We start from the raw sequence: 25,170 nt of genomic DNA, 5'->3' as shown, positions 1-25,170 counted from the left end.
GTTTTGCTGGGTACTGGAGTAGTATCAAAATACATAACTATGTGAGTGCGCCTCAGAAGTGCTTCCCTTTTGTTTCCCTCTCTGCCAAACAGAATGCATGAGCCTGTTACGCCACTGACAGAACGAGAGATGAAGAAGTAGCTAAAACCGTCAGAGCACATGTTGCTTGTAAAAGAATGCAAGTAGGCGCGTCTCCCTATTTTTCAATGCATCAGATCAGTCAGAAGCCATTCTCTCTGCAGCTGGAGGAAACACAAGGGGTGCAGGAGCTCTCACTGTGGGATGGAAGCACTTTGCTTGTGCACAACTCCAGCTGAGAGCTTTACAGGGGGAGCAGGAATTCTGACTACCAACCTACATTAACAAAAAAAGAGAGAGCAGATTTAGCACCATGGCTACAGTCCGCACGACTGTTTGGGATGCCTCCCTCTATTTGCTGCAGTGCATCCTGGGACAGGACATCTATAGCAGTCCTGGGAAGCCCCATGGGAGGCTGGAGGATTAGCACTGGCCTATCTCTTTAGAGCTGGGAATTAATTAAGTAATTATGAAAGCCAAGCATGAAGGATGAATTATGCATGAGCCCTGATTGGGACATTTGTGATTGTGTAATCTAATTTCAACCAGCCGCCGTTCCTGTCAGCCAGGTAGATCTCACATCATAGGGTCAAACACACACATGTGTGCGCATGCAACAATAATGCTTTCAGGGTACAAAAAACATAACCAAAGATCACATTCACCATGGGCAGAATGGATACTCTGAGCATCTCATTATGTTAATTAAAATTAGGTAATCAGCGTGGATTAATCACCGTAGTAATGAGGATTGAGCCTCAGATTATGTCTTCGTACCTAATCCATATAATTGTATTTGTAGAAGCATGAGATTAATATTGCTAGCACCCAATTAATAATAAAAAGACTGATTGAGCAGGAGTTTTGCTTTGGAAATTTTTTTTTTTTTTGGCATGTGAAAAAGTAGATTTTTTTTTTTTGTTTCTATCATTGTCTGTTCCTGTTATAGGTGCCTGTGGATTCCACTAGGGTTTCTGGTGCACTGATGTCTCTCTGCTGGTCTCGCTTTCTTTCTTTTTTTTTTTTTAAATTTTTTTTTTTTTTATTGATGCACTTCAATGCCTGTTTACAGCGAGGAGCTCTCCCCTGTTCTCCTGAAAAAATACTTCCTGTAGAAGACTCAGTCGATTGCAAACGAGAGACCGGTAGCCACAAGATCCACCACAAAAAAGACAGTCACATTCTCGATATACATCTGCAGCACAAAAGTGCAATATAGGTCTTAAGTGTAACCACTAAAGTGTAAAACACACATGCACATAAGGCACAAGGCTCCCATTTCCTCTGTCACCTGAAATCCTATCGATCCAGATGTGCCCCCCCTCCTCCACCACCACCACCCTTTCCTTTCATTTTTCATTTCTATGTATTGATTCACACATTGGTTTATTTGGAAAGTTGAATCCCAAAGTGTTTCAAATATAGACTTCTAGATTTGACCATTTTTGCCTCAATAATGACTCACGGTCTCATCTTAAGCTTCCAGGGCAACAGTGGTGCCTTTAATATCATCTTTAATGTGCCTTGATTAAAAGGGATTTTTCATATAAATTCACAACACCTTGAAAAAGGAAGAGAGTACTATATGTTTTACTATACGCTCCACTTCAGTGAGGCACTGCAGTTAGAACCTCCAGTATCTAAACTGGTCCCCAGTGTTTGAACTCTGCTCAGAAAGCAGAACATAAAGCATTGAGATGAGAGGAAAGCTACACAGAAAGGAGCAGACATGAAAGGCTGCGGCGTGCCCTCCAAAGGGAATGTGAGAGCCCGGGAGCACGCTCACTCGCCGTGTTAGTTAGTTGTGTGATTGTTCCTTTGTCTCTTTTAGCTGCAGAAGGAGCCGCTTTAAAGCCTGAACATAGGAAATGTGACAGGAAAAGGACTGTAATTCTCAAGTAATTATCATGCTTCACGTTCACATCCATGCTGCTCCTCAAGTCATTGGATCGCTTTCCATATTTCTCTCAGAATTATTAAAATGTCTAAGATTGCATCACGAGGGAGGTCAGAATTCACCGAGGTGGATTTTCTTCACCTTGTGATTTTCTTTTCAAATAAAAATCATGTAAACGATGAAAGGAGCAGGTGTGTCTCCAGCACCGAAGCGTCCACCTTTCCCACCCTCTTCTGTTCCCTGTTAGCTGGTGTGATACTTGCTCTTTAATTCCATCTCAGGTTATGCCTTGCCTCAGTGTAGCAGTGCCCTGTTTCTCTGCCTGTTAACTAAATCATTGCTTTTTATTTTTTTCACAAACGATGGAGAGAAAAAAAGGCATAAAACTATAATTTAAGGTTCAATTTCCCATCATTTCAGAGAGATAGTATATAATATCACACCTTTTCTTGCACTTTGTCTTCTATTTGTGATTCCGAGGTGGCATAGGAAGTGGCTCATATTTCATGCTTTTATGTGAAAGAATAAAATTCTACTATCTGTACTTTGCTGTCTATACTTTTGATCCAAAAGCCCACTTTGAAGCTCCTTTGTTTTTTACACCGGCTACTGTAAAATCAAAGATGAATGACCTTCATGCCTGACAGGAACTTGCATATATGCTTTTTCCTTAGTTTGTCTGCAACACACAACCTACCGTCGCAATATGACCTCCTTGTTTGATGCAGTGTAATTACCACATCCTGATTTGTGGATTTAACCTCAGCTGAGTGCTTTGCATGGATTTGACTGGTAACTACCAACATAATTTGCATCTCGTGAAATAAAAAAGGACCTTAAATGCTGGAACTCAAAGGTTAATGATAATACTTAGAAACAAGATAAGCTTCCGGTTGTCCTTGCAGGTTCTGGCTCCTAACAACCTGCCAATATATTGATTATTCACATTAACAGATGTGGAACAACATTTGTCACCTTGCTCAGTGTGCACTCTTCCAATACTTCTATTAAAAGCTTGAAAATCTGTATTAAATTTCATTTAACAGCAAACCAGAAATATATTATAAGTTGGTCATTGAAGGCTGGATTTTCTGAGTATTTCCCATCCATTTCACTCCCTCTCTCTGTCTTTCACTGCCTTCTCCTCTCTGCCCCTGTTAGCTACCCACCTCCAGAAATGATGGGATACTGGTATAATGGGAGGCCATGTGCAGACAAACAAAGCCCACCCACACCTGAGCTTTTTATAGGCTAATAAGATGGCCACTGGATGGCTTTCTGTGGGGTCAACTCCTGTGTTATCTACCCTCCGTCTGCAGAAATCCAACCTATTATTATCAACATGATTGGCTGCCTAGTCAGACCTCTAATAATAGAGTCCGTTTAGCTTGAAGGAGAAATGTGAAAATTGTCACTTCTGTCACTGTCTGCTTTTATGACCAGAAAGGTAGATTTTTAATATTAGACTCCTTTTGACTGGCTGTTCGTGCTCTGCAAGCCATGATGCCACCCTGCTGGTGTTGTCCAGGCTACCCACATATGTTAAATCGATTTCAATATGTACAATCCCTGATAGGAAAACCTTAACGGTTCATTTCTGTGGTACGGCTCTGGTGTTTTTTTGGTTTTTGTTTTTTTCTTGGAACATCTTGTTGTTGTGTTTTCAAAAGTGCGATGCACAGCTTTGGTTTTGTTTTGGATAACAGCTGAAGATCACTCAAATGTGTCAGGCAAAACTGTTTCATACAAAATCACAAAGATACCTTCATGAATTGAAATGTTGTGAAACCATAATCTACTGTAAGGCTGACCTTACTTCATCATTGTATTTGCTTTACGCAATACTGTGCAAAACTGCTACCCTTCATCCATCTATGCATCCACCATGCTACCCTTCATTTCTTCATATTTTTCTTTATATTTTTCACTTATTTTCAGTCCAGTGCTTGTCTAATTTTAGAGGAATGGTTTTAGGTTTGATGAGAAACTTAACACTGACCTATGAAACATTCCAGTATAAAAAAGACACCTAACTCAAGAAATGAACCACTGATGTGTAGACATCACTTAGCAAAGAACCAATTTTGTGTCTTTACAAAAAGACACTTTAGGAAACTGTTACAAAAACTAATTTCTTTACTTGAATCTATTAAAAAAAATACCAAAGACAGTTTGAAAGACATAAAACATTAATTTTGCATCAACAAGGTGATTTCCAAAGAGTCAAACTTGACATATCTCAGCATGGTGTGAAGTGTTTCCTTCAGATTTGAGGAAGCTGGACAAGTTATTGACAAAATAAGAAGCGGCATCAGATGACCAGTGTCCAAAAGTCATGTCCATAAGAAACGGGGGGGGGGGGGATCCAGCACAGACCTGACACAGGACCTGATAGATGCTTCTGGCCCTTCAGTTGATCCATCTACTGCTCACTGAAGCGTCATCAGGAATTGTCTCAGCGGAAGGGTGGCTGTCAAGAAGCTGTTCTTAAAAACTGGAAGCAGGGAGATACATACCATAATAATTATTGACTATTTTAGATTTGTGTTTGTCGAAATACACTAAAAATACAGGTACGTGGAGGTGACGAGAGACTATGCAATCATAACTGCACAACGGCATATAGATTTTTTATTTTTAATAGTAACAATAATTACACTTATAAAAACTAACAGTATTTTCATACATACTGACATGATTTCTGTGTCTGGCCAATCTCACACTTATTAATATAAACCAGATGTTGCATATCACAGTATTCTGCCCTGTCTCAACAATCAGCTTGTCCAACTACATCAACCACAAAAAACACACATATAAAGCAAACACCCCCCACCCCACCCCCAATCTCGGTGGCAGGGGGGAGTGCACTAGCTGCAGTTCTTGAGTATTATTTCCATCCAGAGCTGTCAGTGTTTCCCACCAGATCAAGGCTGTGATTAATAAAATGGGCCTCCAGTTCCCCTCCAGCTTATTCTCACCTTCTCCCTTCATGCTGCTTTTGCAGCACATGCTTGTCTCTTGGTGTCTCCACCTCTGTCAGCTCCTCTCCTTATTCTCATTCTCTCGTTCTGGATAGCACTGTTGCTCCTTTCAGCCTTCCTACCTGCGTGAGCAGAGAATTTCTTTCTTTCCCTTTTCTCCTCTGCTCTGTATCGCAGCCTCTCCAGAGCCCCTGGTAAATGATGCATGGTAGACTCATGGCCGCTGAGCAATCATTAGTGAGGTGGCACGGGTGAACGGAACCGATGGATGATGAAGAGAGAGGGACGGAGGGAGAAGCAGAGGACAGCAAAAGTCACGCTTCCACCCTCAGGCGCATATCGTCACAAACCTAGAAGTTGTTTGTGTAAAACACTAGTCGGTGGCATTTCTTATGCCAGTGGTCATTAATCTACACACAAAAACACACACACACACCCCAACAAGTACACAAGTACATACAGAAGTGGAGCCATAATGTTGCTCTCACAGATGAAACCCTGACTTACAGTGTCCTAAAGCCCTGTGCTACCATAAAAAAAAAACAAGCCTGGACTCGACTGGCATAGAGAATGTGCTGAGCAGCCAATATTATGAAGTGTACATAATGCTTCCCTCATGAAATATCCTCACTCAACAATGCCCTCATGCCCCTCATCATAAACAAAATTTGGGTTTATAGTTCATATCAGGGCTAATAAACTGAGACATTACCTGACAATGGTCCACAGTGGGTAAGAAACTCCTACATGGAGGCAGGATTCAGCGTAGAGGAAGAGCATTTTCCCCTCTGATCAATCAAAAAAATGTATTGTGTTTCGAACAACATAACAATAATACTGCGGTTTCTAATCGCAGATGATTTGATTGTGAGCTTGATAGCTGCCAGTGTCTCTGCTTCCAACAGATGTTATGTTTAATTAGTGTTCACACCTACTCTTCACCAGAGCGCAGAACCGCCTCGCAGTAACACAGCATACGCACGCATCTATTGTATTCCTCTGATTCTAATAGTGTAGCTGACACTGTATAAACTTGTGTTTTCAATTGTTTCCCCCCCTTTTTTTTTTTGTCTGAAATCACTCTTTACACAGCACCTATTTTACACTTTCACAAAAGAGAAAGCACAAGTGTGAAGGACTGCCTCTAGGTGAGCTAATTTTGCAGTCTGGCATTCAAACTGGGATGCTTGATGGGACCAAGGCATTACAAGCAGAACCTATTTTGGTCGCTCGTTTCCTGTGACATGTTCTTTGTGTGTGTGTGAGTAAGGCCGATGGATGATGTGAAATATGAACCCACCTGAAAAGGATCTGTAGCAGGTGAGATTGATGTTTTGACGATCCATACCTCTCAGTGTGCATCACTCACTTTCTAACACATGATCCCTCAGCTGCGCACATTACAGCTACATCCTTTATCTTAACATAGTGGCGATATGAATCAGTTGTAATCTCCTCAGAGACTTGTTTCTCTTTCTACGCTCCTGCCCAAGTATTCGGCACAAACGATCTTGTTGCTCCTCGGTCTGCTGTTTACTAATGATTCCCGTGCACGGCTGAGAGGAGAGCTCAATCTGATGGTGGCCATTAGAGAATAAGATGAGCATTACGCTTTCTAGCTTTCCTGAATATCAACATAGAGTTTTGACAGCAAGGTTCAAGTCATGAATTTAACAGTGCAATTATACCGAACGCGGGATATTTGTGGCTGATGAATTTTCTACTTACAAATATTTATTTTATGCAGTTCTGTGAGGAGATACATTTAAATCAGCTTTTCCAAGTTTGGATGAACTTACAAAAAAAAAGTTTGGAATTCATTAGGCGGTTACAGAACTGACCTTTCAGGGTATAAAAACCTTTTTTCATTTGTTTGTCAAGTTGCTATTTCTGTATAGCACGGCAGAGTTGGATATATATTAAGAGCAGCTTGCGGACAGATTCTCTCATTTTCTATACTGTTCTGTCACCTTTAATTTCATTAACTTTTTTTCCTCGCCCAGAAGCAAAGTGAGAGCTGAGTTTCTAGGGCAACAATCAGTGTAATTGTCCAAAGTCTGACACATGCAATCTGCTAAAAGCCCTCAAGCCCAAAAGGCCCAGGTGTACCCAGGGATTACAAAGGTGGAGGACAGGTGAAGTCGATGCACACTGACAGTGACACGTGCACACGGGCGCATTCATTCTGTCTTACTCTGAAGCACACATACTCGCGGACAGGAGCGGGCATACAGCATACAGCATGCCAGCATACGCCGACACATCGGCAAAACTCCAGCATCACATGCCATTGTGTACAGCACATACTGGTTGGTTTTATTAGACTTCTTAAAAATCTTGAACAAAGACATGTGTGGGAAATGCCCTACATTTAGAGTCATATGTATGTAGATGTAAAGAAATATTATTTTTAGTGAGTACTTGAAATTAAAAATTTAATATAAAATTACTGCACAGAGGCTCTAGCTCCCCTGTAACCCTGAACTGCATAAGAAGTTAAGAAATTGGATGGATGGATGGATTACTGTACAGTGTACTGTATAATGTATTATTCATGATTTAAAAAGCATTTAATGTTCAGCTTGTGGAAATGCATAATCTATTCATATGTCCCATATATTGCATATTTTTATGTGCCCCATTTGTGCAAAATGTTTTGAATGAGATTATTAATATGCAAACTACATCCAACTCCAGCTGTCAAATAAATGTAGGGGGGGTAAAAAAAAGTGTGCAATTTAACAATCAAGCAAATATGTGTCCAATACGCAATATAAATATTAATCAAAACTCAAATAATTAAAGTGTTGAAGAAATGCACACACAAACTATCCACCACCGATCTAGAAGAACTAGGACATTGCTTCCTGAAATGACAGAGGACACCATCCTGGAAATACCGCAAGAAAAATGTGTGATCATTCCCCAAGCCAAGCTCTAATGATGGGTATTATTCATTTTTCCACAGACACTGTGTATCCGGTCAGCAGAAAGTCTACAGACTGGCTGCTTTATTTTCCCTTATTCACTGCTACCCAAATCTATTAAACACGTTCTCCTCTGGCCTGCAAGAAATAATTAGTCTACTGGATAGGTCAACTTAATCATTCCTGAAAATAATATTCAATTATCTCCACAGCAACTTCTAGAGCATGCCTCCTATTTTTAGACCCCCCCCCCCCCCCCCCCCCCCTCTGTTTTACAGAGATAGGCAGTTTGATCCTTTTTATGTCAGTCCTACAACGCAAAGCAACAGAGAGTCAGTGGTGCTAAAAAGTCCTCGGAGGATAACCTATTATGCCTTAATAATAGCCTAGCTTCATATTGTCTCCTCTTCTCTGCCGTTTACAGCATATCAGTTCCATCCTACCTGATTATGGCTCTCCATTTCCCGAGCTTTCTTCTCCAGTTTTCCACTGGATGCCCTTGACTTATATCTTCAATTAGTCTTAGCAAAGGGCAAAACAAAATAATATGTTATGGCAAGTTCAACTTTATCATCACTGCAGTAATAATTGGAGGAAAAGGAAGCGAGGGCAAATTGTCTAATTAGAGTTTGCAAAGCGCTAACATCCGGCATAACCTCATCAAGGTGGATGGGCCATGAAAACTGTCAAATGAGCTCCTCACCGCAAAGTGCGAGTGCGAGTTGCCGCTAAAGCGATCTGAAAATTAAAGGTCACTGTGTCATTCAAATATACTGTATATATCCATAATGCAGCACATATAGCTGTTATGTGATAGGACCAGGCAAGTGAAGAAACACTAGAGAAACACAATCAGAAGCTAGAGCATGCACGGGCATGTAAACAGAAGATGCATTTGCAGCTCCACGATCAAGATCTGCCTCAAACACAACCTGCAAAATCCATTTCACGCCCAACCTCTCCTGCTCTATCAGCAGCTCTCTCTCTCTCTCTCCATCTCTGTCTGTGTCACTCTCATCCTACCTCTCTCATTCTCACTCTCTCACCAGTCACAGTAAAGACACGGAGAATAAATAAATAATCCAGAGTGTACTCTGTGCTTATGAAACAGCATAATTGTCATCAGAGGAAGGAGGCATTGGGAGTCATCACTTGTCCAGATGGATTATGACCTTTGAAGTTGGATTTGAGCAAAGTACAGCAATGCTGTTCTGCTGCCAGCTACTGTCACATCTCAGAGAATGGCCTCGCGCTGGGCTCAGCGGCATATTGGCTCTCTGTCTGTCTCACCCCGTGCTTAAAACTCCGGGCTTTACTCTGAAACTCTTATGTATCTTATTTATTCTTCAGCATTTTACATTTACGTATGTCTAATCTCAAGGTACGAGTCATGCTGGGATAAGCCTTCCCCTCAGTGAACATCAACGTGAGTCAGTACAGAGGGAATGAACATTAGCCACGAGCCAGACAGCAATACTGCTCACAGAGAGTGACGTTGAAGAAAGGCACAAAGTAATAATCTGTGACATTTTTAGAAAAAAAAACATAATAATACATTTCTGCTTTTATTCACCAAACCATACAATAGGCAGGTGACACAAGAAGGAAACACATTCAGTTTGCAGAACAGCATGAGCCACTCTCAAATACAGCAGAATATCTTGTGCGCTTCCAAAAGATTGTCTCTTAAGATGCTTCTGTTGAGCCCTAATTTCCCATTAGTGCTCAACTGTACTGAAATCTAGTGATTGTGAAGGCCACATAACATAATCAAACTGCTGAACGAGCCTTCATGCACTTATTTATTCTGGATTTCCATTTAATTTGTCCTCTGCATCATGTGACCTGTTAGTGAAAATAAACGTTCTAAAATCCAATGCTGTGGAGCTTTGTCACCAATAAAATCTCATGGGCAGGAGAAACAAACATGCAATTAAGACTGAAAACACAGAAGGAGGAGAAGGTAAAACTCCAGCCAGGTAAGGCCTTAAATTGGCAGGTGACCCCTAGAAAGGTAACTATACTAAAAATGAAATAATGCCTCAGATGATGGAAAGCTGAAGTTTTTAGTTGTACCTATTTGCTCAGTCACTGCTTTACAAGAATAATCAACAATAAAACACACAGTTTTAATGTCCAAGAAATGCACTTATCGACGCCACTCGGTCGTACAGAAAGCGACTTTTACACAGTCGTGTACCGCAGAAGACCCGGTCAGCTCTCGTCCTGGCCGCAGATGGTCTCATTTATGAAAGGGTGCTCTCTTGTGGACGCCGAGAGTAAAGAGTAAAATATGACCCATGGATGCGGAAAGAGAGGATTGACGAGAACTAATCTACACATGAGCCAAAGACTGCTGCTGCAGGAACATTTTCATGGACAGCAACAGGAAAGGAGACTGTGAGCTGTTCAATTTTCAGAGTAAACATAGATAGATAGATAGATAGATAGATAGATAGATAGATAGATAGATAGATAGATAGATAGATAGATAGATGTGAGTAAACTCACAAGCTCAACCTCATTTTGTAGCAGAAGGACTCCTGCTGAATCCAGAGCTGATCCGTGTTTTCTATCTCTCCCCTCGCATCTATTTCCTCCTTGCTTGCCACTACTTTACCTTCACTTGTTCAGCCTTCATTCTGAGAGGAGGAGGAGGATAATATGTGATTGGCCGGGCTGGGACTGGTAGTCCGGAGGCTGGCATTGTGAAGCTGGCGCTGATCCCCGTGCTCATGTTTACACCTTGCGGACGGGGACGAGACAAGACACCCAGGGGCCCAGCACAAACTCGGGAGTTCGGACTTTGGTGTTGGCGGTTACCTGACAGAATTACCTACCCCCGTGCTACTTTGTGTTTTGGGTTTTTTTTCCTCCTCCCAGACTCTGTCGTTTAATTTGACATCTTCGTTTAGCGATGCGTCAAACTTTTCGGTGACTCTCGCAGCACCTCTGCGCTCACGGCTCCCAAAATAGTGGAGCTGGCAATGAAGTCTACCAGGAATAGTCACGATGAATCGTTTCTTTATTTGAGCAGAGCTTGACATCCGCGGACCTCTTCAAACTTTAATTACGCATGGAAATTACGCCCTTTCAACCTCTCCCAGACGTTCTCGAGCTGCTCGGTGATGGATGTGATTTGAGCCCTTTGGCGTTTGCGTCAACAGTCAGGAGTCAAGTATTTACAAAAACAGCGGTTTCTAACTCAATTACTGGAGTCGCTGGTGTGTGACTCTTCCCCGCGCAACCATTCTGGGGGTAAAGACTTTTCCGGACAAAAAGCCACTCGGTGTATTAAAAGCTCCGCAGGTTACACTGCGTGGACGATCCGGGACATTTCACGACGGCTGGACGGGAAAGATGCGCTCTGTGCGGATGCAGCGTGGCCAAGGTCTCGGTCCTCTGGTTCTTCTCCTCCTGCTTGGGGGGTTTGCCGTGTCCGCTACTGGTAAGTGAAATTAAAGATCAGTTTGTACTGTAATAACTGTGACAGCGCGCTCAGCTGTGTTCACACACACGCGCACGCACGCACACAACGTGTTTTTAAATTAGTTTAAAACAACTTAAATGAAAAAACTGAAGATTGTTTAAACTTTATGCGTTTTACTAAAAGTGTCTAACTTCAAAGTTTGCTTCAGACCCCAGCTACTGGTCTATGGGATTTTTTTTTAATTTTATTTTTGTTTAATGTGTGAGCTGTGCAGGGGTCTGAGATCACCTGCTGACGAGGACTTTTTTATTCACAGCATAGCGTTCAGTCTTACAGTAGACCTGAGCTCAGAGCTCTTCTTTCTTCTTGGAGCGGAAAAATCAAACTCCCCTGGTGCGCAGGGAGTAATTAAGGTTTTGCTCCATGCCTTCTTGGCCTCTCCAAAAAGAAAAAGCAAAGCCCCGTGAAAAGTAAGACAGAACACTTGTAGTGCTTCAGGGGGAAGAGATTCCTTCTTTATTTCTTTATTCTCTTTGCAAGATATAGCGGCTAAATTTAGTGGCCCTTGTTTCAAGCCTGGGTGTGCCAGTTGTTTTTGAAATGCTAAACTTGTCCTCATAAACGATTTATACCTTTTTAATTATTATTTTATTAGACAACCTTTTGCAGAGTGAAGAGCACAGGCTTTGATTGCGGCAGAGCAGACTTTTATCAGTGGATTTCTCAGTGTTAATGCCATCAAAGACTGCAGCCAGCTTTCATGGAGATGAAATTTCTTGGCAGGCAGGACAGGTCAGTGCTGGTGAGCTGATGGGACAGGACCTGAACACCGAGGGGACACTTCACATCTCTAGTGTTAGATTAATGATTCCTTTCAGTGAAGCCGAGTGGTAGGAGATTCTGAAGGATTCCTCAGCACCCACTGTCAGATCAGATTGAAATACAAGGCAGAAATCTGAGGGTTTAGTGGATTGTGGATTAAGCTCTTTTACAGTAGGCTAAAAATAAAAAAGAACAACGCGGACAACAATGCGTGCAGATTCTGTATAGTTTTTTTTTGCTAAAAAACCTCTTCAGTGAGTAAATAAGACCCTCCCGGGAAGAACTCAGATTTTTAACTTGATGGCAACAGTAATCTTTTGGAAGATACACTGACTGTCTGCCAAGAATGTGACCATTTATTTGAATGCCAATAAGACCCCCACCCACCCTCCCACTCATACCATACCTCCCAAGGTCCTCATGTGTGTGTGTTATTCCCTGAACAGGCAGAGCAGAAAAGCAGCTTACGTTTATTAAAATTGCGGACTGTTCTGAAATCCTTGCATGAGAAATGAGAAATGTCGATATAAACAGTTGAGGACTGCAATGAGGTCCTGTTAGGGGAGCAGAACCAAGAGGAGGGGGACACCAGGGGACAATAGCACAGTGTGCCCCAGTAAAGTTTCTGTCTGGGAGAAAGGAAAGCAGGGATATATTTAGGGAAAGCATGATTGAACAGACAGATTGCATTTATCTTCTCTCCTATTGTGTTTAAACCTTACCTCTGCCCCCCCCCCCCCCCCGATCCCTCATGTCTCTGTTTTATGCCTGTATCGTGGATGTGCTGAGCTCACATTTCTGCTGTGGTGCTCTTCTTTCTGTGTTGACATATACATTAATTACCAAGCCTGCCAGGAAAACTTGTCTGGAGTAACTAGCCTGCTGTCCAGCGCCTCTCTTGATGTGTCTTATTATTAATGATTTTAGCACAATTACAAAAAAACCCCAACTGACATACGTGAGGTGTGTTTCGAGCACAGTTTGTGACCCAGAGATGACCAGATGTCCAGTAAGTCCACATGAAGCCACTGTGCAGACTGGGAGGTCAAGAAAGGAGAAGAGTGTGTAAGGCTAGGGAAGTAGCAAAGGGGCAGTCAAGTGTTCGGAGTTAGCAAGCGTGGCATGTCAGACACTCCCATAGAGGACGCGATGAATAGTGACACTCTCACAAAAAGTGCTGTCTCATTTGTGTTAAGTGTGGGAGTCTTCCTGTCTGGAATGACAGTGCAGTCGCTCCAAGAAGAGTCACATTCTTTGAAATTATATGTGAGCTTGTAAAGTACATTTTTTTGGTGGGGAGGGTTTGCCCTGTTTTACAAAGTGGCCAGAAAAATCCTGTAATTCTCTGACATTTCCGTTGTGAGATTTAGACACATGGAAAGAAAGGAATGTGACAACAAAGCTAACGTCAAACAAACACCAAAGTAGATTTGGCTTCAAAGACGCTCAACAGATTGAGATGTCAGATTAGATTAAAGAGTCTCTGAAACATGTAGTCATAACAAGAGTGCTGCCAGGCTGTTGCATCTGCAGAGATCTGGACAGGTGGTTGGGCACCGTGATAAATAAACAGACAGACAGCTCTCTTCGAGCCAGGCCACGGGCCAGTCGAGCTCCACGGGCGTGCGCTGCTCCCAGACCAGATCAGGCCCCATTCTGGCCCCAGGCAGTGCATTAGTTTTACGGCCGTGGGGCGGCAGGGGATCGGTTCGCTGGCCAGCCACTGGCCTCCCTGCTGTATTATTCATACGTGCAAAGTGGTCTTTGTTAATATTTAAAATGTGCTTATGATGCTCAAATTTTTTGACATCAGAGACGGCAGGGGAGAGGGAGAGAGAAGTGGGAGGAGAACGGCTGCTCCTCTCCTATTGGCGTAAGTGACCCGGATGGCTCCGGGAGGTAGTGAAGGATTTTAGGGCACCGGCAGTGCATTTATAGACTGGACGAGAGCAGTGCAGTTCGAGCAAGTGTGCCAATTGCAGCTGGGAGCTGTTGACGATGATGCGTGTGAACCAAACCGGAGAGAGGTTACGCGGGGTAATGTTGTCTATTTGAAAGCGATGAGGGGAAAAACAGAAAGGAGAAATGGAAGAGAAATGGATCTGTGAGAGGCACATTGAGACAGATTGATCTCAGGGCATGCCTTTTAAATATCCTTTATGAGAAAAGAGTGAAGACGAAAAATTCCATAGCAGTGGAATTCAAGCATCATTACACCTCTGGCACAGGCCAGATAATGAGGTGGTGGAGTGGGGGCTGACATCGGTGGAGAAGGCTGGCAGGGAAAGCAAGCAAGGAAACGCTTTGAGTTAGCAAAGCAACACAAGAAACAGCGGTTAAGAAAGAAGGATATTGTCAGGGAGGGTGGTGGAGGATTGAAAGTGGAAAGAGACACACAAATCCACTAGGGGGATGTTTTTATTAAGGCTCTTATCGATGGAGAGAGCACACAGTATTAAGAGTAGACATGTTTAATGCTTTGCCAATACTGCGCATGTTAGACCAGACCATAAATCTGCAGCAAGCAGCAAGAGTTCTGTAGGAGGGCAAAACAGCAAGGTAAATGGAGAAGGGAGCTGACTATGAAGAATGTAAAGAGAAATTAGTAGCAGGAGAAAGTTTGGAGCACAGACTGGCTGTCTTGAGACGAATATGGTTTCAAGAACAGGTCATTATTTCTGCAAATACAATGTGCTCTCAGTGTATTTCGAAGTCTGTGGTAATAACGCTTTAATCAATATCGCTGAGCCTTCACCAACTTCTTCAATCTGTGCGCTATTTAGGAAAGCTCACCAATATAGTGTAATTATCACGAGCTGAAGGTATTTAAATGTATCATGTATTGTCCTTGTGGATCCTGGTTTTGAAACGTCCTGTTTATCTCACAGCAGATGGTGCCTCCTACCTGTTTGCCTCCATATAAAAGCGCGGTGAAATACGGGAATGTTTCATTTAATTCAAACATTTGAGGTTTCAAATCTGAAAAAAAATTGTTTTTGAACAACCTGCTCATTGCAAGGGCTCAGAAAATAATGAGTAAAGTTGAATTTTATTTTGTCAAAAAGTATATAAAATAGTTTGTCTCAGTATAGATGTTGGAGTGAAACAGGAGGATGGATGGATGGAGAAACTGGGGGTGGATAGTTTTGGTGGCAGATGGGAGCTGAGTTGCTGTTCTGCCTGCAGGACAGGGTACCCCCTGCTCTTCCATCCTGGCCTGTGGGGGGAGATGGGTGGAGCGGACAGGGAAACAGGAAGAAAACCTCTGTGGGGTTCCATTGTGCTTTAGATGAATAGGAGTCTCCAGAAAGCCTTTTCTGCCCCTTTGTGTGGGGTAAAAGGGGACAGCAAAAGAACACACACACACACACACACACACACTTTTATTCCCAACTTCAACAGAAGCTATAGATGCATGTAAGTGGCTTTAGAGGTGTGCGTTGTGCATGGAAAGTGTAACACACCTACTTGTTTTATTTTATTTTTTTATTATTATTTTCCCTTCAGTTGATGCACTGAGACGTGCTCACTGACTTCAAAAAAGAGAGCAACCCACCCACCCACGCACTCACACCCACACACACGCACCCGTTTAATGCAACACAGACGCACATCCTCTAAATGATAAAGAGGCGCCGTTTTTTGTTTTGGTATTTTTTGCATGTCATACTGAAAGACATGCAAGGTCACTTGGGAGGAGTGAGTGAGTTAGTGGAGGAATTTTCATTTAAGATCTCAGCAGCACTCTGAGAGTCGTGACCAATAGGATCAGGATTCACGACGGGAGGTCAGTCCTGATCCAGAGAAACCCCCCCCCCCCACACACACACGGTAAGAGCGGTTGCTCTGAGGTCCATAGATCAGAGGCAGAGTGAGCATTTGATTGGCTGTGCTTTTTTTCCAGGACTCTGCATGTGCTCTTAAATAGAGGTTTTTTTTTTCCAGCCCATGTAGATTCCTCCTCATCTTCTTAGCAGAGGCTGTTTTGTTTTCTAAACGCAGTTGAGCCAAGTCCACTCAGGGCTTAGACCACAGCCAATCTGTTAATGCTTGTGTTTGTGTCTGTTTGTATCAGTGTGTGTCATGTGGGCTTGGCTAACTGGAGGGAGAAAAAAAATCTGCTTAAAGTGTGTTACTAATACACTTTCCATCCTTAGAGGAAATGTGCTGCATTACAGAGGCGATGGAGTTTGTGTTAGTTTCTTAAATGAATTTGGCGTACGGATCTACATTCCTTCACACCGTCATTAATAACTGCTATCACTTGTCCCCATTTCCCCTTTCTCTTCCCTCCATTTCTTGATAGTCTCATCAGGCGTATTTATAGGTTTATAGTCTCACATATACCAACCTCTGTCATCCATATCTCTCTCACTCCATCATTTTTTTTTCTTTTTTGTAGCCAGCTTTCTGCCAGAGTTTGGGAATTGCTCTTTAGAAGGCAGTGTGAAAAATCCCATTTCTTTGAGTGTAACGCTTATTAGGGTCCCATCTGCCCTCGAGGTACTTATGAATGTGGGGGGTGTTTGAGTTGTCGAGGGTGGGTGAAAGAGGGGAGCGAGGGGAGCTTTGTCATGCCTATGTGTAAGTGGATGTGGGTGCCACTGGGGGCTTGTGCGAAGTAGGAAGGGGCTCTTAACACTGCAGAGCACACACACCGAGCAGCTGGTGTGTCTAAAGTAAGGGGATGACACATAGACCTCCCCGGGGAGATGGGCGTATTTGAGCGTACGTGTGCATATCTCCGGATGAGAAAGGGAACGGAAATGATCCTGCGTCCTTCTGCTTGCATGGCGCTCAGCTAGGCAACAGCAGGACTCAAACTTACTTTTTTTTCTTCCTCCCTGATTTAAATCAAGGCAAATGATGCTTAATGAGTGTATTTGTGACTGTGTAGTGGGGGGGGAGGAGGGGAGGCTTGATGGATTTTGTGTGATTGGCTGCATGTCAGCAGTGTGCTGCTGTTATTTAACATAGCGGCTGTTGCGGAGTTAAAGCATCATGTTTGTCTCTTAAGCCCATTGCCTCTGTCAGTAATGAGGCTGTGATTGGCTTCCTAACCGCAGGTCAACAGGGGTGCACCCAGACATCCATTGTGCTTTCCCTTTACCTCCTTTTTGTCTTTTCTTTGCCCGTCTCTTCATTTCTCTTCTTCACTGCTCTCTTCTATCTCAGATTTTTCTTCTCCGTCCATTTCTTTGCTATCCTCTCCTTCCTTGCGTTGGATCTTTCGAGTCCATGTTAAAGGGAAAGGTCTGCCATGCAAAATCTATCTTCAGCCTTTAAAGATATGCAGGCGCACACAAACAGCCACAGTAGCTGCAGTAATCCCCGTTTCTGCTTTGACACTCTTGGATTGCAACCATAGCAAAGAGAAGAGTGAAAGAATGAGATCTGGCCTCATCCACCCTTTAATTCCTCCACATGTCTCCAGCTCCAGGACTTAATTCTTACTTCTCCTCTAGAGGCTTTGACTGAGAGCCTCCAATACACAGTAAAGATTCTGTTCTCGCCTTGGATGCAGGTCTTAATCAAGCACTGACAGGCACATCTTGGCTCGGTTTGTGTGTCTGGCGTGGGTGTGCGTATGTGCGAAAGGGTGCACAGACGATGGGAAAGCGACTGTATTACTTAGGTATTACTCCCTTTTCTGCATGGATCACAGTGGGGTCACACTCCTCGGTTTCAATCAGCGCACAGCTCGTGCACAGACTCATCTCTCTTGTTCTGGCAGCCGTTCTGATTGCACAGGAGGAAACCTGGTTTATTCTCCCGGTGCGTTCACCGCGCCAGGTGTTATGCGACGCATGCTACAAAACGCTACCAGGCATAAGCCGGCGAAGAGTTAGGAATCGTTTTAAACGGGTGCCATGTGCGAAGTGGAGGGACGAGCGCTGATCTAATGTGGCAGATGTACATGCATGTAATTAAGGTTAGATTTAAGTGTATGGGCTCACACTTGCATCAAGTGTGTCAGTGGGTGTGTGTTTCAAGCCTCTTACCTGCTGTTGACCAGATGGGCTCAACAGTCAACCTCGTGCTCACCTCTCCCCGCAACTCCACTCAGATTAGGTGGTGATCTCGGCTATGCCGCATAGGCTTTATAATCTACATACGAGCCCCTTCCCTTTCCCCGCGACACACAATCCTACACTCACACATATAGAGCACAAACCTCATAATTCACGTGGGATATTTAGGATGATGATGTGCTGTTTGCGTGTGGGTCTGTGTTGCTGGCTGGTTGAGCAGTGCCCATGGCTCTCTGTTTATGGGGATAATGAAAGCAGATGGACAGCCATGCTGACTGGTGAGGGTTCATTAACTCTGGGTGTCTCTGTTCTGACTCCGCTGCTCGGCTTCACTTGCCTCAAATCCTCTCAGCAACAAGACCTGGTGTGTGCGTGTGTGTGTGTGTTTCTGTTTCTGCGTGCCCATAAGTACAGCAGGTAGGGAAAGCTCCTCACACAAGCAAAGGAAAGCTATATAGATGTTTATCGATCGGAGATAGATGTGAGCTTGAAGTTTCTGTTTGATTGGTTCATGTGGCAGTGGTGCAGTGGCGGACACTTTTTTTCAGTTTTTTGTTGTTGTCTGACGCTATTCTTTTAAACTGCTTCTGCTTCTATAGGTAATTTTTTATTGAATCTTACCTTGTGCTGCCTCATGTTAAAGGAACATTTTTAAGCAGCTGGAGGGACATGATTCATATCGTGCAGAGTGAGGAGTTGTGATTTAGCATGATGCAGTATTGTCAGCAGAGGACCATTTCTATGGCGTTTCTCTGCTCTGCTGGGAGAGATGAATAGGTATAGTTATAGTGGATCATTAAACACTGAGCAGTGTCTCTCTGTGTCTATAGCTTCAACCTTCACGCTGCAGCCAGCTCCTGGTCTTCACTTGTGCAGCTTAATGAAAGAAGCATGGCTCATGTAGGGAAAGACAGACATACCTGTGGCGAATCAGACAGACAGACAGACAGACGGACGGGCAGATCTATGGACAGATGGGTTGTTTGGTGCACCTCACAGTCCTCGGTGCCATTAGACAGACAGAATTATGGAGAGAAATAGAGATTGCGACCATGAGGGGAAAAAAAAATAAACATAATTTTGAAAATCGTCACTCCAAAGTTTCAGACCCAAGGGGCTGTCTTTAAATCACTTGTGTTGTCATGTTCAGGAAACAATGGCTTAAAAAAGCAGTAAATTCCCAGGAAGCTAGCTGTGTTATTCCTTGGATTTTTGTTTGATAAATGAATTACAGGAGAGAGAAAAAAAACAGTTGCTAGGATTTTAGGAAATGCACAAGCTGTGCATGCAGTGTTCCTGAAAACCAGATAGCATGATTCATGTCTGTGCAAAAGTGTAAAGATAAAGACAGCAGCTGGTTAGCATAGCTTAGCACAAGAAACGAGCACAATTTCCTGTCATAACATTACAACATGACATTATGATGTTCAGATTGTTGGATTAGACATGTTAAATATGAGCTTTTGAGTTGCAGTTTACCATTTTTACTGTTGCGATATCATTTTTACTTATTTATTTTTGAATAAAAGTAACCATATATGGAAAAAGCCACATATGGCTACTTCTGCACGGACTAGGTTGTGCTCCACAGGCAGAGATACTTGCTAGGTAGAATTTCATTGACCAAAAGCACCAACCACAACCGCAAACACGACCATGAGATCTGTTTCAGTGATGGACAGGATTAGAAATGAGTACATCAGAGGGACAGCTCATGTTGAGCGGTTTGAAGAGACACAGTTAGAGAGGCGAGGCTGAGATGGTTTGGACATGTTCAGAGGAGGAGGATAGTGGATACGCTGGACAAAGGATGTTGACTATAGAGCTGTGGGGCAAGTGAAAAAGAGGAAGAACACAGAGAAGATTCATGGATGTAGTGAAGGAAGACATGCAGAGGGTTGGTGTGACAGAGGAGGATGCTAGTGATCGTCCATCAGCAGCTGAGCAGCTAAAAGTAAAAAAAGATGATCTGGTTTAGTGACTTAAATTGGTTGAAGTGATGGCTTTCAGGCAGCTACACTCTACCGCTTGTCTCTCAAAATAACCATTGCCCTGAATCATAAGAAACTTTAAGCCTTAATAGAATTTAAAAGGGGAACATTAGCTTTAGAAAGCAAAATCCATTTTTTGTACCAATCTCTAAGCTTGCTATGCCCAGAAATGTAAGTCTGATCTGCAAACCAGCTAAGAAGGTAGTTCATGGGGAAAGTGCTTTTAGATGAATAGTGCAAGGTGGAAAAATAATCCCTTTATGTTAAGAAAGTAACTATATTCCAATTTCAGCCAAAGTTAAGCTAGTCACATTTTGTATAGAGATGGTAATTGTGACATTTATTCCCTCTCTAAGGCAGACAAAGAAGTTGAAGATGACGTTTAATTACATGGCCATTTTGAAGGCTTTCAGCTCATCAGTCACATTTTGAATAAACACAAATTCCTGAAGCAGGATCGATAGGAGGACGGCAAAACTGATAACAGACAACACTGCTTTGAACGATGATGAATGTCTTCTTGTTTGCTGATCGACTGATGGCGGCAAACAGCACAAATATCGACTCATTCCGATGGCCGGTTGATAAATCAGTAAATTCCCACTTTCGGTTTCCGTTTAAATGTTTATAACTTTAATATATTGCGTGTATTCTGTTACTCTCCAACTCTGCCAGTGTGTTCCTTTTTGTAGAGAAAATAGTGACTCCAGTGGAAGAATATCAGAGTTTTACAGTGAAACAGTGACAGATTGAAACTTAAGTGCTGCTCTTAAGTCCTTTTGTGATGAGATGAGGGAGTCTTTTTCTTAGATTTGGGTTAGGAGACTTTGAACGGCAAAAGGAAGTAGAACATTTATGTGTGCATGTCAATGTCCACCCACGTCTGTGTGTGTGTGCACTAGGTCTTGTGAGTGTATGTGTGTGTGCACGCTGACATGCTGTCGCTCATGGCGTCTATCTTTATGCTCTTGTGAGTGTGAGTTTGTGAATGACAGTTATACAGTGGTGTGGAGTGTGTAAATCTCCTTCCCTCCAAAGCTCTTAGCAGTGGGCCTTACATTAGCACAACAATTTACACATCTGTCCCGAGGCAAAGAACAGGCAACTCTAAAAATAATGAAAGCCTCACTCAAAGGCAAGGCAAGGCAAGGCAAGTTTATTTGTATAGCACAATTCAACAACAAGGTGATTCAAAGTGCTTTACAGAGACATTAGAAACAAGAACAAATAAAAAGCATGATTTAAAATTGATTAAAACAAGCAAATAAACTAACTAACTAATTAACAAACAAACAAACAAACAAACAAACAACAGTATATAAAATCAAAACAGATAAAATCAGAACAGTAGATAAAATCAGTAGTTAAATGTAAGTTTTGAAATTTAAGCTTAAAGTGTGGATTTGGTGCTTTATTCAAATGCAGCTGAGAACAGGTGAGTCTTCAACCTGGATTTAATAAACTGAGTGTTTCAGCTGATCTGAGGCTTTCTGGGAGTTTGTTCCAGATATAAGGAGCATAAAAGCTGAATGCAGCTTCTCCGTGTCTGGTTCTGACTCTGGGAACTGATAAAAGACCGGATCCAGATGACCTGAGGGATCTGGAAGGTTCATACTGGGTCAGGAGGTCATTGATGTATTTTGGTCCTAAACCATTCAGAGCTTTATAGACCAGCATCAGAACTTTAAAGTCTATCCTCTGACGGACAGGCAGCCAGTGTAAGGACCTCAGAGCTGGACTGATGTGGTCCACTTTTTTGGTCTTAGTGAGGACTCGAGCAGCAGAGTTCTGAATGAGCTGTAGTTGTCTGACTGATTTTTTAGGTAGACCTGTAAAGATGCTGTTACAGTAATCAAGCCTACTAAAGATGAATGCATGGACTAGTTTTTCCAGGTCCTGTTGAGACATCAGATCTTTTATCCTTGAAATATTCTTGAGGTGATAGTAAGCTGACTTTGTTATTGTCTTAATGTGTTTTTCTAAGTTTAGGTCTGCATCCATCACTACACCCAAATTTCTCGCCTGGTTTGTGGTTTTTAGATGTATAGATTGAAGTTCTCTGGTGACCTGTAATCGTTTTTCTTTGGCGCCAAAGACTATTACCTCAGTTTTGTTTTTGTTTAGCTGGAGAAAATTGTGGCACAACCAGTCATTGATTTCCTCAATGCATTTACCAAGAGCCTGTACAGGGCCTCGGTCTCCTGGTGACATTGTGATATAAGGGAGACTGTATGGGTGTGTGTGCGTGAGAGAGCGAGAGAGAGGGGGGAACTCAGGAGAGGTAGGAGAGACTCTGTAAACAAGAGACAGAGGAGGTTTATTAAAACCCCACCACCACTCACCATCCTTTTGTCCTTCTATTCTCTGTATCCCTCACCTCCTCTCCCCCTCTTTCAGTTAGAGGAGCAATTACATGCCTCTGTCTCTCTTGCCTTTCATCTCTCTCTGTGAAGAGGAGAGGAATGAAGGTCTTCTGTGGCGTGTAATTACACAGAGACATCCTGGATGAGGGCGTCTGTCTCCACAAGCAAAAAAAAAGCACCCCCCCTTCTCCCTTTAAATACCTCTTGATAAGGGGAGATCTAAAAAGAAACATTTAACTGCCTTTGATCCACCGCAGGGCTCTTGTCTTTACCTGCCACTTATGGAGGCTTAATAAGTACTACCACAAGTCTATTTATTTCATTAGAAGCCCTGACACCAAACATGCATGGCTCCGCTCCAGTACCGTGGGAATGAAATACACAGCTCCTCCATTCATTTTAAGCACAGAGTCATAATCATGACACATTTACAGTCCAGTGTTCCAGTCTTACCCATGAGTCATATTGTTGAATGATTATGAAAGGGTGGATTTTTATGGGCTTACATTGGTATTGGCCCAACCTCTAATTGGCCCAATGCACATTTGCATTCTGGGAAGGTAATAATGGGGCTCTTTGGAGGCACTTAAAATGAGAAAGTCACTGCACTTTGACTTAATTCTGCTCGCAGAAGTGCTGATGCCTCCAGATGGCTTTTTTTACTGAGTGTGATATGGCCATTTTGCCTGCATGATCATACACTTTGTCAGTATTTTGGGAAACCGTTAAGTTGCTTGTAATGCAACTAGTCTCTTGTTATCCATTTTTGCATTATGCTGGGGAGGTTTTTTTTAGTTTTTTATCGCTTTTTGTAATATACCTGCAATAGGAGCAAATACAAATAAAACCAGCTAATTTGACAGGAAATGATGGAAATAGAAAATAGCCCAAGTATTAAATCTAGTAGGTGTTTGTCATATTGAATTTGAGCTTTTTTCCCATTTTCTTTAGAGCCTAATCTGTGTTCTGTTCAGTATGTTGATTGTTGTGTTGAATAGCCACACAGAGGTGATACTGTGGTTCTACTGAGGTCACTGTTTGAGAGCTGAGGTTGGCCTGAATGTGTTTAACGTGTCTTTTTTTCAACTTGTGTGAATCCGCCTCCATTCACGGGGAGTTAATTCTTTCTGTGAACTCACTGGGAGATAAAGTGAGCGTTCTTCTGCAGCTCAAACAGATCTGACGTCAGACAATAGGCCGGGGACCTTCGACTGCACCTAGCTAGAGCTGCTCAATAGGCCTGAAGTGGTGTGGCCATGCAGCTGCCGGACAATAGCCTGCTCAGCAGAAAGGCAGTCAGTGCCCTCGAGGCATGGCCCAGCCCTGTCTGCTCTGATCTCTGAACTCTCTCCACACAGAGTCAGTGCAGGAAGAGCCACGACAGCAACCTGCTGCGAACTGAGCAATTCAGCCATAGTTCGGAGCTGTAAACGCAGTTATGCACGAGCATCAAAGGAAGTTTAGCAAAACCTGACCACAGTTAAGATACTCCTACTGAAACCTTTAAATGTTACCAGTTAGCAACAGTTATATTAAGTTTGTTCACTACAAATGAAAGATTTTACAGGTGCTTAGATACAGGAACTGGAATTTGGTAATTCATCATTGTTGTTAGGCACCCACCACATTTCTAGAAATGTCAAACTGTTCCTTAATTTTTAGTTGAGCTAAGCTTCCTGGAAGACCTGCATCCTCTTATAGCTGCATAATATCTGCTGTTTGAGCTTAAACGTGGCCCCACTAATTCTTTTGCCCCGTGTTATTATTCCCTGTCAATCCCTGCTACTTTTTCCTGTCTTTTTTTTTCTTTTTTCATTTTAATGACTGGCAATGGTCATATATTTTAATAAAGTCTTGAAATGCACTTCCTCACTTTTTGTCATCTCGCCCGAAAAAGGGTCAGCAATCCACAACGCTGAAGGAATCAGCCTGTGTTTGAGCAGTCAATGGGAAGCAGTTCATCGTACTTTAATAAAAAGCAACTCCCTGAGCCTTAAACACACTCTGGTTTCCCAAAATAAACACCATCATCACTCTCACACCCAAAATCAAACACAACCAAACACAAATCCCACCATCAGGAATAAAACCATCCACACACAGGCGATGCAGCTCCCCTCCCGGCATTTGATCACAAGCAGCCTCCCCTCCTCCCCTCTTGTGTTTATTCTGGGGATTATTTTGACCTAATCTCTTTAGAGCATAATTCAGATTAGATTTTGTGTTATTATTATTGCTATGTCCATTCCCCACAGTCCTGCTGGGATTTCCTGACTGCCGTAGTGCTCCTGTGCTGGTAAAATTGATTAAAACTGCTGACCACTGCCCTAGATAGCGAAGGCTCTGGATAAAAATATAAGCAAACACAGACGATACAGAAGAGCATTTTCTTAAAACATGCACTCTCTTTAATATAACTGTTGGAGTCGGCACAATGCACAGTGGTGGCCAGTGCTGAAGTCCTACATTCTGCATTCATCCTGGGCTAGAAAAGCAAGCTCTTGAGGTTATTCACACTGAAACACAGCCATAAAGAGAGCAAACAAAAAAAAACCTGAATTCTCTGCTAATTACCTAAAGCAAGGCTGCGATCGTTCAGTCAAAGCTGCGGCTCCATCTGTATTTGTGCTGCCATACTGGCCTGAA

General features: G+C 42.8%; 1 protein-coding gene across 4 annotated transcripts in view; it reads left to right on the top strand.

Moving 5' to 3' along the window:
- Nucleotides 1–10,384: 10,384 nt before the first annotated feature.
- Nucleotides 10,385–25,170, top strand: part of unc5b (unc-5 netrin receptor B) — a 54,005-nt gene continuing 39,219 nt past the window's right edge. For 2 of the 4 annotated variants that reach the window (XM_085297217.1, XM_085297215.1), the window contains exon 1: nt 10,385–11,334. In XM_085297217.1, the coding sequence (XP_085153343.1) occupies nt 11,247–11,334 (88 nt within the window). In that variant the 5' untranslated portion in view covers nt 10,385–11,246. The remainder of the gene's footprint in view (nt 11,335–25,170) is intronic. The other 2 variants (XM_085297218.1, XM_085297219.1) reach the window with 2 other exon arrangements.

This window comes from Mchenga conophoros, linkage group LG13 (genome assembly GCF_057382185.1).
Source record: "Mchenga conophoros isolate Kocher_MC1m ecotype Shallow Benthic linkage group LG13, M_conophoros_male_GT1.1, whole genome shotgun sequence".
Taxonomy (NCBI): Eukaryota; Metazoa; Chordata; class Actinopteri; order Cichliformes; family Cichlidae; genus Mchenga; species Mchenga conophoros.
Note: the sequence above shows the minus strand (reverse complement) of the source record. Positions and strands in the feature narration are given on the sequence as shown.